We start from the raw sequence: 19,141 nt of genomic DNA on the forward strand, positions 1-19,141 counted from the left end.
ACGATTGAAAAACCTGTCAGATTGAAAATGGAGTGCTCTTTTTCTTCGATTTCACCTCCCGCGTGAGTTCTTGTTTGGAGACGACAAGAAATGGCGTCTCGGAGTCTAGGGGGCTTCCCCCCCCCCCCTAGCCTCCTGAGACGCCATTTCTTGTCGTGGGGAGAAAGGGAGAAACCGAGTGCACCTTTTTCAATCCAATTGGTTTTCCAATCATACTGTGACACACACACACACACACACACATATATATATATATATATATATATTAGGCCTGTCAGTCGATTAAAATATTTAATCGCGATTAATCGCATGATTGCCCATAGTTAATCGCCGATTAATCGCAAATTAATCGCATATTTTTTATCCGTTCTAAATATACCTTAAATCAGTGGTTTTCAAGATTTTTCATATCAAGGTCCATTATTTATTATGCATTTGAGCCACGGACCACCATTTGATGACATTTAGCCTTCCAGACCCAAACTAAAGAACTATATTGATGTTGGTACCATTAGGAGAGATAACAGGCTGTATGTTGATCAAAATAACATTTTTTCTAAGTTCTCTAATTGTGTAGACTTCTTGTAAATTAACTTTAAGTAATGCATTTGTTTAACAATTATTCAACTCTTGAGAGTTAAAGATCTATAAGGGTTCATTTGGTTACCAACCCTCCATCATTTAGCTGTGGGCCACCTGGAATCCCCTCAGGGACCACTGGTGGTCTTTTCAAGTTTTAAATACTCAACATGGGAGAATGCTTGCTTTATTGCAAATGCCATGGAAGAGGGAAACAAAATCATAAACTCAACACACACTCACACACACACACACACCCACACGAGAGCCCCTGCCCCTCTCTCTCCTGCATGTCAACATTAGCTTTAGCACTCATTAGCATGGTCTGTGTAGCATGATTAGCATCAAGCTTCCACAACTAACTAACTATGTTTGTCAACCAAAACTGCCAGAGTTTTGCTTTTGCCCAATGCCCACTTCAAAGAGCTTCTGATCTAACACATTGTGAAGCAAATTAATTAATAACGAGCCGAACGGAGGCATTCAGCCTCTGCTCACAGCTCAACTGTCCAGTGCGCAGCCCTATAGTACTGACGGTCCGGAGTCCGGACTGAGTGTGGGAATGGTAGAGAGAGAGAGTGGGGGGGGGGGGGGGGTGAGAGAGAGGCGGGGCTATTGGAATCTGCCTGCCTGCATTCAGATGCATGCGTCTCTCAACCGTTCTGTCAAACTTCACCGTGCGTTAATCGCGCGTTAATTAAATTAACGCCGTTAAAAGGACGTTGAGTTAACGCACGATTAACGCGTTAACTTTGACAGCCTTAATATATATATATATATATATATATATATATATACACACACACACACAGTTGAAGTGTGTTTTTGTAATAATCAAAATCTAGTAACTTTTCGTATAATTGTAGTGGAGTAAAAGGACAATGTTTTCTTTTGAGATGTAGTAGGGTAGATCTAAAAGTATTGAAAATGTACTGAATAAAGTAAAAAAAAGAAAATACCTCAACATTGTACTTAATTGTACTCAACTTAGGTACAGTACTTGAGTAGTTATATCACTGGTGTGATAGGAGAAGCATCATTGTGTTGCTCTTCAGTTCTCAGGCTGCAACGCCGAGCGCATGAAGAAGGTCTACGGGAAGTTCTGCAGCCGTCACAACGAAGCGGTCAACCTCTACAAGGAGCTCCTGGCCAAAGACAAGCGCTTCCAGGCTTTCATCAAGGTAGGGACGCTCGCTCGTCACAGTTTTCATCAAGGTAGGGACGCTCGCTAGTCACAGTTTTCATCAAGGTAGGGACACTTGCTCATCACAGTGTTCATCAAGGTAGGGACGCTCGCTCGTCACAGTTGTCATCAAGGTAGGGACACTCGCTCGTCACAGTTTTCATCAAGGTAGGGACACTCGCTCCTCACAGTTTTCATCAAGGTAGGGACACTCGCTCATCACAGTTTTCATCAAGGTAGGGACTCTCGCTCATCACAGTTTTCATCAAGGTAGGGACACTCGCTGGTCACAGTTTTCATCAAGGTAGGGACACTCGCTCCTCACAGTTTTCATCAAGGTAGGGACACTCGCTCCTCACAGTTTTCATCAAGGTAGGGACACTCGCTGGTCACAGTTTTCATCAAGGTAGGGACACTCGCTCGTCACAGTTCTCATCAAGGTAGGGACACTCGCTCGTCACAGTTTTCATCAAGGTAGGGACACTCGCTGGTTACAGTTTTCATCAAGGTAGGGACACTCGCTCGTCACAGTTTTCATCAAGGTAGGGACACTCGCTCCTCACAGTTCTCATCAAGGTAGGGACACTCGCTGGTCACAGTTTTCATCAAGGTAGGGACACTTGCTCGTCACAGTTCTCATCAAGGTAGGGACACTCGCTCGTCACAGTTTTCATCAAGGTAGGGACACTCGCTGGTCACAGTTTTCATCAAGGTAGGGACACTCGCTCGTCACAGTTTTCATCAAGGTAGGGACACTCGCTCGTCACAGTTTTCATCAAGGTAGGGACACTCGCTGGTCACAGTTTTCATCAAGGTAGGGACACTCGGGCAAATATGACTTAAATATACAAAGAAATTACTGACATAATGTAATAAAGATAATGCAGAAATAACTGACATACAAGCTTGGGGAATGGTAAAGGTTTTCCGGTTTGATCCCAGGCTCCCCGCTGTGTGCTGAAATCTGTCTAACAATGGCTCACTATAGGCCTCATCAAAATTACATACATAATACATATGAATACCCCTTTTGAACAGAGGACTCTGATACACTACATACAAAGATCCCAAACACAAGTGAGAAGTTAAAGACAGTCGATGTAGGTACACTCCCTTGACTCACTGCCATAAACAGGAATGCGGTGACAATACATCTATATCAGAATGTAGATGACACTGTCACATAATGTAACCAGGTGTGTGTGTTTGATTTGCAGAAGATCATGAGCAGCAGTATCGTGCGCAGGCTCAGTATCCCAGAGTGCATCCTGCTGGTCACTCAGAGAATCACCAAGTACCCTGTTCTCATCCAGAGGATCCTCCAGCACACTAAAGGTAATCACCAAGTACCCTGTTCTCATCCAGAGGATCCTCCAGCACACTAAAGGTAATCACCAAGTACCCTGTTCTCATCCAGAGGATCCTCCAGCACACTAAAGGTAGCCTACCTTCTGTCTTTAGTGTTCACTCATAGTACCCTGTTCTCATCCAGAGGATCCTCCAGCACACTAAAGGTAGCCTACCTTCTGTCTTTAGTGTTCACTCATAGTACCCTGTTCTCATCCAGAGGATCCTCCAGCACACTAAAGGTAGCCTACCTTCTGTTTAGTGTTCACTCATAGTACCCTGTTCTCATCCAGAGGATCCTCCAGCACACTAAAGGTAGCCTACCTTCTGTTTAGTGTTCACTCATAGTACCCTGTTCTCATCCAGAGGATCCTCCAGCACACTACCTACCTTCTGGGTTTAGTGTTCACTCATAGTACCCTGTTCTCATCCAGAGGATCCTCCAGCACACTAAAGGTAGCCTACCTTCTGGGTTTAGTGTTCACTCATAGCTACTCACTCATCTCTTTGATTAGAGATTTCTTCTTTTTTTTCATTGACTAACCCATTTAGGCCTGACGTCGAAATAAAAAAAACGTTCGCTCTGAAAGAATATATATTCAAAGATTTGTGCCGCATTTTTACGATCTTTTAAAAATAGCAGACCTACAAGCTCGTAGCGCGCCACTCGGTGGCGTGCTATGAGCTTGTAGATCTGCTATTTTTCAATAGCTAAAGTATAACATAATGCTTAGTTAAAACACCAAAAGGGGTTCCCGCCCAGAATGGGTTATATACCAACAAAACCCTCAACGAGCTCTTCAGCAAAGATATTTAATGTAACGGTTTGTCTTCAAATAAAGATGCTTTGTATGGACCTGTCAATATGAACCTTCCAGCTTTAAAAGATGCATCATTATGGGGTGCCCGCTGGCCTAGTGGTCCAGGCGCATGCCACATATAGGCTCTGGCCTGACAGCGTGTCGCATGTTCGAGTCCCGTTCATGATGACCTTTGCTGCGTGTTTCTCCCCTTCTCTCTCTCCCTCGTTCCTGTCTGTCTTCACTTGAAACTATCAATAAAGGAAGAAAAGCAACAAAAAAAAAAGAATCTTTAAAAAAAAAAAAAGATGCATCATTATCAGTCATACTGTGGAGTGGTTGAACCGTTTAGGTTGATTTAACCCATTTTGGGCGGGAACCCCTTTTGGTGTTAGCATTATGTTATGCTTTAGCTATTGAAAAATAGCAGATCTACAAGCTCATAGCGTGCCACCGAGTGGCGCGCTACGAGCTTGTAGGTCTGCTATTTTTGAAAAATTGAAGAACGACTGACATAGAAACATAGCTTTTTCAGAAAACTGTCAGGATGTAGAAGACATTTTTAGAATCTGATCTCAGGTCAAAATGGGTTAAGGTTCCTAACATCCAGATGAATGTGACAGGTGTCCACTTTAGAAGTGAGTATGAACACAGAGTCTTGTCCTCCCTCCAGATACAGATGAAGACTACAGCAGTATTTCAGACGCCCTGCGCTTCGTCAAGGAGATCATCGCCTCGGTGGACAGCAAGGTCAACGAGCAGGAGAAGAAACGACGGCTGCGGGAGGTCTACAGGTAAAACACCTCAACGTGGCTCAGAAAATCAATAATCAACTAGAAAAAGTGCCCTTCTGGGCACAGGTCTCCACCAGGAGGATAGGAGGATGTGTGAGATGTTTGGCAAAATGTTTAGGAGTAATATAAACATGTTTGCCTTTGATGGCAATTGGATGATTTGAGGCATTTTGTTCCAAAAATGTGTTTTGCAAAAATCAACCTGTTGGTGGCGCTATAACAGGCCAATGTGAAAAGGGTGGGATATATTCCTCAGCCTAGTAAGAAAATGTGTGAAAGATTTCACGTAAATTGCATGCTGCGTTCCTGATTTGAGGCTTTTGTTCAAAACGGGGCAATCTTGCAAACTGTAAAAGCCAATTATAGCCAATTAGGATGGAATATGAAATATCGGACAGATCCGACTTGAGCACATGACCATAGAGATACTGTGTAACGATTTGTGAGATTTTTGGACAGAATCTGGAGGAGTAATATCAAAAGATGTGTTTTACAAAAGTCTGCCTCCTGGTGGCGCTATAAAAGGCAGATGCGGAAAATGCAGGTCAAAGGTTTGTCCTTGGCCTCTAGGGAGTGTGCATGCAACGTTTCACGCAGATCGGTGCAGTTTTAGGTAAAAAAATTGAAAAGCTGCCTCATGGTGGCGCTATAACAGGCCGTTCTGGAAAATGCGGGGCAGAGGTTCATCGTTGGCATCCAGGGAGTGTGTATGCAAAGTTTGGCATCGACCGGGTTAATAACCGTCTGCCCGCCACAAACGAGGAACACGAGGGTGTAAATTAGTACCCTAGCCCGCCAAACACGAGACTCTCGTGAACCAGGGTTTACATTCTTTAATCCAAGTTTTAATTCGGATCGTATCGTAGCTAATGAAGCTATCGCGTAAACATTGAGTGAGATGCGCGCGCATCCACTTGCATTGTAAGCCCTGTCTTCAAAGCCCTGTATCTCAGAAAGGACATTGAGGGGGCAGTTTCTGGCCCAGACAAGCGTTTTCAACGGCCTGTAGCAGATACTCGCGGTCAGCTTTTTCCACCGCCGAGCGAGACAACAACAACCGGTCATGATACCACACACAGCAGTTTTTCACAGCAACATGCGATTACGGATATTTGGATCTTCAAAGTAAGTGTTACGCGCTATAAAACCTTGGAAATACGCTATCGAGGGATTAATGAATGCTGTCGGTAAATGTATTAAAACATTTTAATATATTTTTGTGTCAAATGTCCAACATGTATCTAACCATGGCGTAAACCTTTCAGTCGTACAGACAGTAAGTCCATCATGTGCATGAAGAGCGGTCAGATGTTTGCCAAGGAGGACCTCATCAGAGGGAGGAGACTGATGCACGACGGAGCGCTGCAACTGAAGAACTCTACCGGACGCCTCAAAGGTCAGTCACACACTGTTCTGTTGACGTTCAAATTCACGTTATTCAAATGCTGTTGTCACAAGTACGATCGATCTGGATAAAAGCATGAACCTGTATGAATGAGCCTTCACCAAAGGAATAGTTTGATGTGAAATATCTGTGATACCACTTTGACATTGTTTGTCCTGCTAGCCAGTGTGTAAGGACCTTTATGCCAGTGTTGTTTTCGTCGACTAAAACTAAGACGAAAAATGTTCGTCGACTAACTTTTTTTCACTGACGAAAACTAAATGGAAACTAAATGAAAACTAAGCTATGATGACTAAAACTAAGACTAAAAATACTGACAATTTCGTCAAACAAATAAAAACTAGACTAAAATGTTAAGAAGGGACTAGTGGACCAGTATAAGTCATTTTACACTTGGTTGCATGCTGAAAATAGCCGATCTACAAGCTCGCAGCGCGGCGCGTTGTGAGCTTGTAGATCGGCTAAGTGTAGATCGGCTAAGTGTAAAATCAGTCATTACGAGGCCCGTCAAAATACATTTTAGTCGACTAAATCAACTGTCGACTAAAATCGTATGACATTTAGTCGACTAAAAATACAGTAGACTAATTCCAGGTGACTAAAATGTGACTAAAACGAAGTGAAAACTATTCAAAAGACTACGACTAAAACTAAAATCAAAATTTGCTGCCAAAAACAACACTGCTTTATACTTATCCTGTGCTGTCCTGTGTGCCTGTGGTCATGCAAGTCTTTCTTTAGAATATGACACTGATTTACTGATTTGACACTATGGCACATTATGAGTTCACTAGTACTAGTGGTTCACACACGTTTTATTTGCAAGGACCCCCTTAATTTAACTCTGACAGTGTACTACAGCACAATACAAATGGAACCTAATACTAGCCTTATGGTTCCATGTGTGTTGTGTACACTCAGAGTTACAGACCTGTTATGGTCATTCAGGGCTATCTCTTTGTGTTTCTTTCTGGTAATATTATTGTCCGCTCTTTTTGTATGTCTGTGGAAAAGATTACATTTTGACAAAAATGCCCACCACAAGCCAACATGGCAAGAACTGTAACACAAAAACATATTGATATAGTTATATCGTTGGAATTCAAAATGGATACATAGATACACCTATGTACTGTATGTATGGTTCCATCTAGGGGTGTCAAATCGATTCGAATTATAATCGTGATTCCGTTATGAACGATTCAAAATCGATTCATAATTTCCAAAAAGATTTAGATTTATTTTCCTGGTTACAGTTACAGGAGTTTTCACTACATGGTGTCTGTGATATGAAATGTAAGCTTACCCTAATCACAGTAAACATCATGTCTTCAGTCATTTTCAAGTTACTGTAGTCACTTCAGTTCAAGACTGGAGTAGATTGTGATGAAATCCTATGTATTGAATCGAGAATCATTTTGAATAGAAAATCATTTTGAATCGAATCGTCACCCCAAGAATCTAAATCGAATCGTGGGACACTCAAAGATTCACAGCCCTAGTTCCATCCCTAGTATGCAACCATGTGACCTGACCTGTGTGTGTGTCCATGTCCTCCAGACGTCCATGCCATGCTGCTGTCTGACGTGTTGGTGTTTCTCCAGGAGAAGGACCAGAAGTACATCTTTGCCTCCCTGGTAGGTTATGCACAATTTACACCCACACATTCATGCCCTTATAGTGGCCGATCTACAAGCTCACTATGTCTACGACAAATAATGGCTTTTAATTTGCTTCCTCAACATTGTAGCATCAACAAACATTAACCAAGAAAAATACAAAATAGAAATAGCAGCAATAGTATTAAAAAATAGTGGTCATAACACACTGAGGAGGTTGAAGGTGCGCTATGATGCATTGTTCTCACTCCATATTCTCTGTGTCTGTCTGTCTGTCTGTCTGTCTGTCTGTCTGTCTGTCTGTCTGTCTGTCTGTCTGTCTGTCTGTCTGTCTGTCTGTCTGTCTGTCTGTCTGTCTGTCTGTCTGTCTGTCTGTCTCAGGACCAGCGGTCCACAGTCATCTCGTTACAGAAGCTTATTGTCAGGGAGGTGGCTAATGAGGAACGAGGTCTGTTGATTCATATTTTATCTATCTTTCTATCTATCTTGAATTTACTTACTTGCCACTCAAATATTTAAAATGCTCAATTACACTTACACTTTTTTTTAATCCTTTTCTTTTTTCTTTTTTCTGTAAAATAAATGCCCTAATTGATTAATCATATAACAGTCATGCAAAAATAACCTACAAGTTCACATCACGTTGCATTGCGAATGCATTGTGAACATTGTAACTGAAAGTGGTTAAGGGTGTGGCTTTTATAAATATTGAACCAGTGAAAGAGCTTCTGACTAAATAATAAGTACATTGGATCCATTGAAACAAAAGGGTTCTCTTTCACTTTTCCTGAAAAGTAAGGATTTTGGACATACAAGGTTTCCATGCGACAGCCACACACAGTAGTGTTTATGTATGGACAATATAATATGTGATGCTAATGGAGAATAATTAATAATGTGTTCCTACCATCAGGTCTGTTCCTCATCACAGCTGGGACCACACCAGAGATGGTGGAGGTGTTGGCGAGCAGCAAGGATGAACGCAACACATGGATGACCATCATACAGGATGCCATGCACTGCATGTAAGACGCACGCACGCACGCACGCACGCACGCACGCACGCACGCACGCACGCACACACACACACACACTGCGGATGTCAGGTAGAATACCTATAATCTCCATATTTTAACCTCCTTTTGTGCAGGGGTTTTCTCCGTTAATTAACGCCCTACTTGATTATACTACAGTGTTACACAAAAGCACAGTGGCGTGCACAGATAGACACTAGGGGGTGCTAGAGCACCCCCTGCCCTTTTGGCAATGTGCCCTTTTGAAAAAAAAAAAAAAAAATAGCAGACCTACAAGCTCGTAGCGCGCCACTCGGTGGCGCGCTATGAGCTTGTAGATCTGCTATTTTTCAGTAGCTAAAGCATAACATAATGCTAACACCAAAAGGGGTTCCCGCCCAAAATAGATTAAGGCAACCGGCCGGTTCCACGCGCTGCACAAGGTGCCCTTTTTTAACTTGAGCACCTGCCCCTCTAAATGTCTGTGCACGCCACTGCAAAAGCATGCAATGTATTATTGAGTCTGTGGCCAAATACATGTAATTTTCGGTGTCTTTGACATGAAAATGTTTGATCACCACTGATATAAGCAACATACGTCTTCCATAAAACAGTTTTTACAAGACATGTTTAGCATCAGCCTCAGGTCTTAATTGGTTATACATTGAAAGGACCTGAAGCGGTAGCCCACAATGAACTCAACCTTTAATCGTTGGTGACTTTATTCCTTATTCTTTATGTGCTTGCAAAGTTTGGCTTGTAAACGGCCTTTCAGAACTTTATTAAGTTACTTTATTTCCCTAAACCAAAATAGAAGCCAGCATGAAACTAATTTAGCCGTCATGTGTTAGTTAATGAATTAGTTAATTAATGTGTTAATGAACTCCAGGATAATGATGCTAGCTAATATTCAACAAATGTTCAGTAAATACTGTAACCAATGACAGGACTGTAGTACACAGTGTTGACACATGTTAATATTTTAACCACTTAAACCCTATATACTTGATTGACGGCAGTGGCGTGCACAGACATTTAGAGGGGCAGGTGCTCAAGTTAAAAAAGGGCACCTTGTGCAGCGCGTGGAACCGGCCGGTTGCCTTAATCCATTTTGGGCGGGAACCCCTTTTGGTATTAGCATTATGTTATGCTTTAGCTATTGAAAAATAGCAGATCTACAAGCTCATAGCGCGCCACCGAGTGGCGCGCTATGAACTTGTAGGTCTGCTATTTTTGAAAAATCAAAAAAAAAGAAGAAAAAAAAAAGTTTTTTTTTCTTTTTTTCTTCAAAAGGGCACATTGCCAAAAGGGCAGGGGGTGCTCTAGCACCCCCTAGTGTCTATCTGTGCACACCACTGATTGACGGTGTCTCCCCCTATACTAGGTGTGTTTATTTTATCCATGTACATCATTTATCAGCTATTTTTGGTAAACTTTCTTCGCTCCAGAATATGGACGCTAAAAACGTCAAAAAAGAGAAAGAATGGCATTCATCACACATCACTGTCCTAAAGGGTTAACCCATTTTGGGCGGGAACCCCTTTTGGTGTTAGCATTATGTTATGCTTTAGCTATTGAAAAATAGCACCGAGTGGCGCGCTACGAGCTTGTAGGTCTGCTATTTTTGAAAAATCGAAGAACCACTGACATAGAAACATAGCTTTTCAGAAAACTGTCAGGATGTAGAAGACATTTTTAGAATCTGATGGGTTAATGTCCAGGCGAGTAAAGTGTGTCCTTCCTTATTGTCCTGTGTGTCTCAGGGAGTAAAGTGTGTCCTTCCTTATTGTCCTGTGTGTCTCAGGGAGAAAGAGGAAGACGAGGGCGTCCCCAGTGAGACAGAAGAGGACCGCAGACTGCAGGAGAACAGAGCCAAGGAGATCAGAGGTGAGTGTTCACTTCCACACATTAACAGAGAGAGAGAGAGAGAGAGAGAGAGCTGTCATTGAGGCTACTGTACAGCAGCACAGAGAGAGAGAGAGAGAGAGAGAGAGCTGTCATTGAGGCTACTGTACAGCAGCACAGTTCATTGAGGCTACTGTACAGCAGCACAGTTAACAGAGAGAGAGAGAGAGCTGTCATTGAGGCTACTGTACAGCAGCACAGTTCATTGAGGCTACTGTACAGCAGCACAGTTAACAGAGAGAGAGAGAGAGCTGTCATTGAGGCTACTGTACAGCAGCACAGTTCATTGAGGCTACTGTACAGCAGCACAGTTAACAGAGAGAGAGAGAGAGAGCTGTCATTGAGGCTACTGTACAGCAGCACAGTTCATTGAGGCTACTGTACAGCAGCACAGAGAGAGAGAGAGAGAGAGAGAGAGCTGTCATTGAGGCTACTGTACAGCAGCACAGTTCAGTTCAACCACAAGACATTTATCAAATGATGATGGGAGACAACCCAAGAGATATTGTTCCTTCTGTGTGTGTGTGTGTGTGTGTGTGTGTGTGTGTGTGTGTGTGTGTGTGTGTGTGTGTGTGTGTGTGTGTGTGTGTGTGTGTGTGTGTGTGTGTGTGTGTGTGTGTGTGTGTGTGTGTGTGTGTGTGTGTGTGTGTGTGTGTGTGTGTGTGTGTGTGTGTGTGTGTGTGTGTGCGCGCGCGTGCGTGTGTGTCGACATAAATAAACATTTCAAATGTGCGTGTGTGCTCGTATTACAGCGCTGCTAAGAAGAAAAGACGATCAGATTGTGTCCTTGCTGGAGGAGAAGGTCCTAATCTTCAGAGAACTGTGTGACTGTAGCTCCACCCCTGAAGACACCAAACTACCAATCAGAGAGCGCATGTTCTTCCGGGCGACGCCTGACGAGGTCACCAAGGGAGAGCCAATCATGAGAGACGCTCTGCGGGAAGGTGGGTGAAAGCAGAGACGGTTAATTTATGAAGGAAAGGCAAATCCTACAAATGGTCTACGTACATCTACACGGCGCCGGCGCCTGGCGGCAAATATGGCCAATGTCCTCTGAGCTACCGTATGTTTACTGAAGTGGGGTACCAGGGGTACCTGAGGGAGTTCCAGGGGGTCCCCAGATAAATTATAGTTTGGAACCAAATGGACCCTTATGGGTCTGTAACTCAGAGAGTGTACAAATGGTTCCATTTGTATACTCTCAGAGTTAAATTAACATTGATTTACATTGATGGGGGGGTCCGTAGACTAATGCATGTCAAACTGGAGGGGTCCTTGAAATTAAAATGCTTAAAAATCTTCTCTTATTCCCTGGCATTTTTCTCTTCAAATGGGAGTCTGCGGGCTAATTATTGTCAATTTGGGGGTCCTTGACATGAAAAAGTTTGGGAACCACTGAGCTACCGTATGTTTACCGAAGTGTGTTGCTGGGACAGAGAAAGTAGTCGGTAATAAAGTAGATTTTCTCCTGATTTGTCACTCATTTGTGTGGCTTTCTGGCGATCGGGTTCAATCTTTCGTTCAGTGACCATTGGGTTCAGAAGCTGTGTTTACATTCACTGTTCCATTGGAAAGAGGGGAACTCTGAGTCTGCTGCTCTTCTACCAGTGGGAGTGAACACTGGAGTGGTTCTCAAACATGTTTTACCCATTCTGGGCGGGAACCCCTTTTGGTGTTAGCATTATGTTATGCTTTAGCTATTGAAAAATAGCAGATCTACAAGCTCATAGCGCGCCACCGAGTGGCGCGCTACGAGCTTGTAGGTCTGCTATTTTAGAAAAATCGAAGAACCACTGACATAGAAACATAGCTTTTTCAGAAAACTGTTAGGATGTAGAAGACATTTTTAGAATCTGATGTCAGGTCAAAATGGGTTAATTTCAAGGACAGTCATTTCAGTATACATTAGGACCTGAGTTACAGCCCTGTAAGGGTCAGTTTGGTTCCTAACTGGAGACCCCTTGCAACCCCCTATAGACCAATATTCTGGGGGTCCCCAGAAGGAGAACCACAGGTCCACTGTGTGTCTCTGTGGGCTTTCCACAGTGCACGGCAAGCAGTAGCTGGTCCAGACCAAGCAGTAGCTGGTCCAGACCCAGAGTGCATGTGGTCACACGCAAAAACCACCCGTAGACAAAACACTGCTGCGCACACTGCTTTACTCTTGGCATTTCTGAGACGTGATCTCTTATTTCGGGAGCGTAGACGTTTTGAAAACATCTCGACTTCTCAGTAAAGTGCTGCGCTCGTCAGAACCGCTGCCGATGATACGAAAATAGATACAGGATGCAGTGGTTAAATACACACACAAGATCTTTTTTTTATCGTATGTATAAGTACATACTGTAAGAGTAAAATTATTGAGGATTGGTTGCTCAACTCAGGTTTGTAGCTGCTGTCATAGTAAAACAATAACAAAGAATGCGTTAACCCATTCTGGGCGGGAACCCCTTTTGGTGTTAGCATTATGTTATGCTTTAGCTATTGAAAAATAGCAGATCTACAAGCTCATAGCGCGCACGACTGACATAGAAACATAGCTTTTTCAGAAAACTGTCAGGATGTAGAAGACATTTTTAGAATCTGATCTCAGGTCAAAATGGGTTAAGAAGCAATAATGGACCATGACAAAGAATATTAAAGAATAGCAGCAGTGCGGACGGTAACGCTGTTGTCTTCCTGTCTGTCTGTCCTGCTTTGCAGTCGAGACCCTTCTTGCCTTAGTGAACAGTGGCCTGGGTGGAGCAGGGTGCAGTACTCCTGTTGTCCTGACAGGGGGCGGCGTCGGACCGGTGTGTCTGCCCAGGAGAGCTGAGACATTTGGAGGCTTTGACAGTCATCAGATGAACTGCAGCAAAAGTAAGGGACACACACACACGCACGCACACACACACACACACACACACACACACACACACACACACATAAATACATTCCCTGACTTGTGCGTGCCTTTTCTTCTCTTCCTACAGACGGGGATAAAGAAGAGGGAGAGGACTCACTGGACCTGCGCAGGACAGAGTCAGACAGTGTGCTGAAGAAGGTGTGTGTGCTGTGCTGTGCGTGCATGCGTGTGTTGGGATTTACATATCTTATAGATGTTACAAGCTTGTTAGACCAGCTATTTTCACCTTGTACATGGGCTGGTTAATCAGACTTAATTAGTTAATGATACGATTCATCAAAAACGTTAATAGTTTCAGCCCTAATAGTGTGTGTGTGTTCTCTCAGGGAGCCACTACCAGCCTGCAGATGCTGCTCAAGAGAAGCAATGAGGTACGTCCATCATTTCAACCACTGCTGTGTGTGTGTGTGTGTGTGTGTGTGTGTGTGTGTGTGTGTGTGTGTGTGTGTGTGTGTGTGTGTGTGTGTGTGTGTGTGTGTGTGTGTGTGTGTGTGTGTGTGTGTGTGTGTGTGTGTGTGTGTGTGTGTGTGTGTGTGTGCGTGCGTGCGTGCGTGCGTGCGTGCGCGCGCGCGCGCGCGCGCTGTACACTGACACTGACTGTACAACTGTTGTGTTTTCTGTAGCAGGTCAACCAGAGCGTCACACACCTCCATGATCTGCTCACATCACTGCAGGTACCTGTCTGCCTGTCTGTCTGTCCCTCCAGGACGTGAGTTTTGTCTTAGTGTGTATGTGTGTGTGGCACTTAGGGCTGGCCAACCGATAACCGTTAAGAAATTGGTACCCGACAAACACTAACGGGGCAAACGTGTGGTAGCAGCAGCTAGTGTGTGCTAGCAGCAGCTAGCGTGTGCTAGCAGCAGCTAGCGTGTGGTAGCAGCAGCTAGCGTGTGGTAGCAGCAGCTAGCGTGTGCTAGCAGCAGCTAGCGTGTGGTAGCAGCAGCTAGCGTGTGCTAGCAGCAGCTAGCGTGTGCTAGCAGCAGCTAGCGTGTGCTAGCAGCAGCTAGCGTGTGGTAGCAGCAGCTAGCGTGTGCTATCAGCAGCTAGCGTGTGCTAGCAGCAGCTAGCGTGTGGTAGCAGCAGCTAGTGTGTGCTAGCAGCAGCTTTCGCCAAACTTTGGTCAACTTAACAGTCATTGCATCACTGTATGTATTTATAATTTTATTTTACCGACGACTGTTGGACTCAGAGAGGTAGTTGACCATTATGTGCCACTATATTGGCGAGGAGTGGAACGTTAATTCAGCCGTCTTATTGACACAGAGTATGCTCGACAGACACACTGCAGACAACCTGGCTGGTAGGTAAAGTAAACGATGCGGTGGAGGAGGCTTTGTCAGACACAACATGGATTCACTCACGCCTCCTTCCCACTATATCAGATTGGGGAGGAAGCGAGAGTGAATCCACGTTATCAGTATGGCCAAAGCCAGGCTAGAGTCTTGGGGACTGAAGGTGCGTTAAAACCTGAAGATATGCATTTGTTTCCACTGTCGCTTCAATCGCTCACTTTTTTCCTTAACGGTTAATTAGCCGGCAAGGCCTGACGGTAACCGGTTAATAAAATGTCTCCATTTGGCCAGCCCTAGTTGGCACTCACACACAGCCAAACTCTAGCGAGATGTCCCCTCAGCCAGCTGGTCCTGGACAAACAAAACAACAAATCAGAAAAAGGAAAGCTATCTGACACATTGGAAAGAAGCAACCCAAATGCAGAGTAAACTAGAATGCTATCTGGTCCTAAACAGAGAATACACTGTGGCAGAATACCTGAGCACCGTGACCGACCCAAAACAAAGACAAATCTTGACTAGGACTCGGTGAGCACAGTCTTGCGATCGAGAAAGGCCGCCATAGGCAGACTTGTCTTCCTAGAGAAGACAGACTACGCCCCCACTGCACACAAAATGAAGTGGAAACCGAGCTACATTTCCTAACCGTCTGTCCACTGTACCAAAACAATGTGCAAACACTGCAACATGAGCTACTGTGATAGGAGAAGGATATCGAATATAACATTCCTGCACTATTTCACCGAGAGATCTCTGTACATAGATGTTGATTTATTGGATATTCTGACAATTCAATGCATTCAAATGTTTTGCTTTGATTGACTGTATTGTTCCACTTTTTGCTTTGGCCATGTATGTTTTCTCATGCCAATAAAGCCCATTGAATTGTGTGCGTGCGTTTGTGTGTCTGCAGGCCGTGGTGGTGCAGCAGGACTCATTCATGGAGGAGCAGCGTGCGTCGCTCAGTGAGCGTCTGGCCATCGCCTCCTCCTCCTCCAGACACTCCTCGTCCTCCTCGCTGTCCTCCTGCTCCTCCTCCCGGCCGCCCTCCCTCATCGAGCAGGAGAAACAGAGGAGTCTGGAGAGGCAGAGGCAGGAGGCCGCCAGCCTCCAGGTGAGACAGAGAGAGAGAGAGAGAACTTCTTTATCCTATTCTGAACGGGAGCCCCTTTTGGTGTTTTAAGCATTATGTTATGCTTTACAAGCACAAGTTATAATCTACAAACTAAAGTTTTCATGGACTTGCATAGACAGCAGCTTTTCAAGCCTCTGGTAAAACGTCAGCACGACCACCCGTTCCCTAGATATAGTCCGTTGAAAATAGCCTGTCTGGCCAAAAATTGGCCGCCAGTGTCTCCAGTTTGAATCGATTTTAATCGATTCACGATATATTGTTACATGCCTAGTATTGGGTCTGACCAGAAGCAGGGATAAAACATATCCCCATCTGGCCTTAAGAGAATGACCAGAAGCAGGGATAAAACATATCCCCATCTGGCCTTAAACAAAAGAGAATGACCAGATGGGGGGGATATCAAAAGCTGAGCATGTGGATTCCTGAATGGGTACCAACGTTGTCATTGGTTGGTGCACAGAAACAGCAGGCGGCGCATCAGGAGGAGAGGAGGAGACGAGAGAGGGAGTGGGAGCTGAGGGAGCGGACGCTGGCAGAGAGGGAGGACAAGATGACTGAGGAGGAGCGGGAGGGGGCCAGGAGGCGCAGGGAGGTGGAGGAGGACGGAGAGGACCTCCACCGCAGGAAGGACGACCTCCACAGAGACCTGGAGAGACTCAAGGAGGCCCAGAGGAGGCTGGAGAGAGACAAGGAGGCGGTGAGGAGAGAGACGGAGAGGATGGAGGCCACCAGGAGAGAGGAGGTGAGAGAGACTGTGGACCCACCCCTTACCCCGGCCCTTATCCCTAAACTTATTTGCATTTGTTGCTATTTTAAAACATTTGAAAATAGTTCAACAAGCCAATCTACATCCACTCTTGAGCCTGGATTTAAAACATTCAACGGAGTATACAATATGAGGTTCCCACCCGACAGAGACGAAATGTCGTGCTCACTGTGTGTGTGTGTGTGTGTGTGTGTGTGTGTGTGTGTGTGTGTGTGTGTGTGTGTGTGTGTGTGTGTGTGTGTGTGTGTGTGTGTGTGTGTGTGTGTGTGTGTGTGTGTGTGTGTGTGTGTGTGTGTGTGTGTGTGTGTGTGTGTGTGTGTGTGTGTGTGTGTGTGTGTGTGTGTGTGTGTGCACCTCCAGTCGAGTAAGCTGCAGAGGTACCAGCGAACCCCTTCCACCACCTCTGAAGACTCCTTGAGGTTCCACAGCTCTGGTTCTCTGGACCACCTGGAGCCCAGAGAGACACCGGAACACGTCCAAGAGGTAGGTTCCACAGCTCTGGTTCTCTGGACCACCTGGAGCCCAGAGAGACACCGGAACACGTCCAAGAGGTAGCTTAGAATCATAGCAATGCTTCTCAAGCTCTTTCATGTCAAATAATTAATATTGTTGCTGTAGGGCAGAAACCTATTTTCTTCCGTACACATTTTCATTTACTGGCAGATGTATTTCTCGCTGTGTTTAGATTCAGCCACGGTCTTTTCAGAGTGTGCTCTTATTTTGAAGACCATAAACTCACGGGCAATGAACGGGTACAGGCTTTAGTTCCGATATACTATCAGTCCGACTGTCATTAGACATTAGACCGCATGTCTGGAGCGAGGGGTGATTTCCGCATGTGGGACCTTTGGTGTGTGGGATAAGCGTGCACACCCCCCATGGTGTGTGGGATAAGCGTGCACACCCCCCATGGTGTGTGGGATAATCGTGCACACCCCCCATGGTGTGTGGGATAAGCGTGCACACCCCCCATGGTGTGTGGGATAAGCGTGCACACCCCCCATGGTGTGTGGGATAAGCGTGCACACCCCCCATGGTGTGTGGGATAAGCGTGCACACCCCCCATGGTGTGTGGGATAAGCGTGCACACCCCCCATGGTTTGTGGGATAAGCGTGCACACCCCCCATGGTGTGTGGGATAAGCGTGCACACCCCCCATGGTGTGTGGGATAAGCGTGCACACCCCCCATGGTGTGTGGGATAAGCGTGCACACCCCCCATGGTGTGTGGGATAAGCGTGCACACCCCCCATGGTGTGTGGGATAAGCGTGCACACCCCCCATGGTGTGTGGGATAAGCGTGCACACCCCCCATGAACCCGAAGTAAAAACGCTGATGCTTTAGTTATGAGCCGTGAATAAAGAATAGGGGGAAAATAATCTGAGATAAATGGATTTAAAACATTTAGTTAACATTGAAGCGGGCGGAGGCGGGCATTTTCACTTTATTATTTAAAATGTACAATGTACACAATTAGAAAAAGGTGTAGTACTTAATCATTATTTTAGCTCATGCCATTAGTTATGTCTGTCTTTCACAAATTAATGAATGACTATAGCCTAGAGCAGCCGCAGGGATTATAAAAATACAAAAGTGTGATAACATAGTACATGCTATTGGCTTAATCTTTTGTGTAGGACTCCCTGGGGGAAAATCTACCGGTGGATGTAAATTAGCATCTTTGCTAAATCCGGTGTATTTACACTAATTATATTGTTCATTAATATGCGGTGTACCATCAAAAAGGAGAACCACTGACTTGGATGTTGCTGTTGTTGTTGTTGTTGTATGGCAGGTAGAGCTGCTGTCGTCTTCTGCTCCAACCAAAGAACCCTTCCTCCGTATCGGATCCAAGAGGCTCTCCAAGAACTTCTTCTCGTCCTCCAAGCCTCCGGGGGGCGACAAAGAGCCCTCCAGGCTACTGCAGTTGACCAAAGCCAAGGATAAGAAGGACAAGAAGAAGAAGAAGGGCAAGGGTGGAGACACAGGTACAGTACATACAGTAGAGGAGGGTGATCACTGGCACACTGGCGTGTGTGCCAAGTGTGAGAGAGAGGATTTTTGGTTTAAAGTTTTAAAAAAATCTAGTGAAAGTTCCTCACATTTGTATAACACAACCTGGATTAGGCGCACGCTCACGACCCATCAGCGCACACGCACAGACATGCGCGGCCCATCGATGGCGGCATCGCGAGGAACACACACACCCGCTCCTAAACAGTTCCAACACGACACACACACACACACACTGTACCTGTGGGTACAGAAGAGTAATATCACAATAACGACACCCTTAAAAACCCCTGGGTAAAATCATGTTAGAGAGTCTCCTATCGTAGTCTCCTACGATAGGAGCTATGGGACCTATCGTGACTCAGAGAGTCTCCTACTGAGTCTC

The 19,141-nt window shown here is 45.0% G+C and overlaps 1 protein-coding gene across 1 annotated transcript in view; it reads left to right on the forward strand.

Moving 5' to 3' along the window:
• LOC306923282 (A-kinase anchor protein 13-like) overlaps window positions 1-19,141 on the forward strand; it is an 88,421-nt gene that overhangs the window by 66,606 nt on the left and 2,674 nt on the right. Inside the window, exons 20-36 of the mRNA XM_079501322.1 lie at window positions 1,635-1,760; window positions 2,980-3,097; window positions 4,583-4,703; window positions 5,969-6,099; window positions 7,669-7,745; window positions 8,109-8,175; window positions 8,641-8,752; window positions 10,545-10,627; window positions 11,398-11,589; window positions 13,349-13,504; window positions 13,618-13,688; window positions 13,877-13,921; window positions 14,174-14,224; window positions 15,756-15,956; window positions 16,438-16,719; window positions 17,104-17,226; window positions 18,539-18,731. Coding sequence (XP_079357448.1) covers window positions 1,635-1,760; window positions 2,980-3,097; window positions 4,583-4,703; window positions 5,969-6,099; window positions 7,669-7,745; window positions 8,109-8,175; window positions 8,641-8,752; window positions 10,545-10,627; window positions 11,398-11,589; window positions 13,349-13,504; window positions 13,618-13,688; window positions 13,877-13,921; window positions 14,174-14,224; window positions 15,756-15,956; window positions 16,438-16,719; window positions 17,104-17,226; window positions 18,539-18,731 — 2,149 coding nt within the window. The remainder of the gene's footprint in view (window positions 1-1,634; window positions 1,761-2,979; window positions 3,098-4,582; window positions 4,704-5,968; window positions 6,100-7,668; window positions 7,746-8,108; window positions 8,176-8,640; window positions 8,753-10,544; window positions 10,628-11,397; window positions 11,590-13,348; window positions 13,505-13,617; window positions 13,689-13,876; window positions 13,922-14,173; window positions 14,225-15,755; window positions 15,957-16,437; window positions 16,720-17,103; window positions 17,227-18,538; window positions 18,732-19,141) is intronic.

This window comes from Electrona antarctica (genome assembly GCF_951216825.1).
Source record: "Electrona antarctica genome assembly, chromosome: 5".
Taxonomy (NCBI): domain Eukaryota; kingdom Metazoa; phylum Chordata; class Actinopteri; order Myctophiformes; family Myctophidae; genus Electrona; species Electrona antarctica.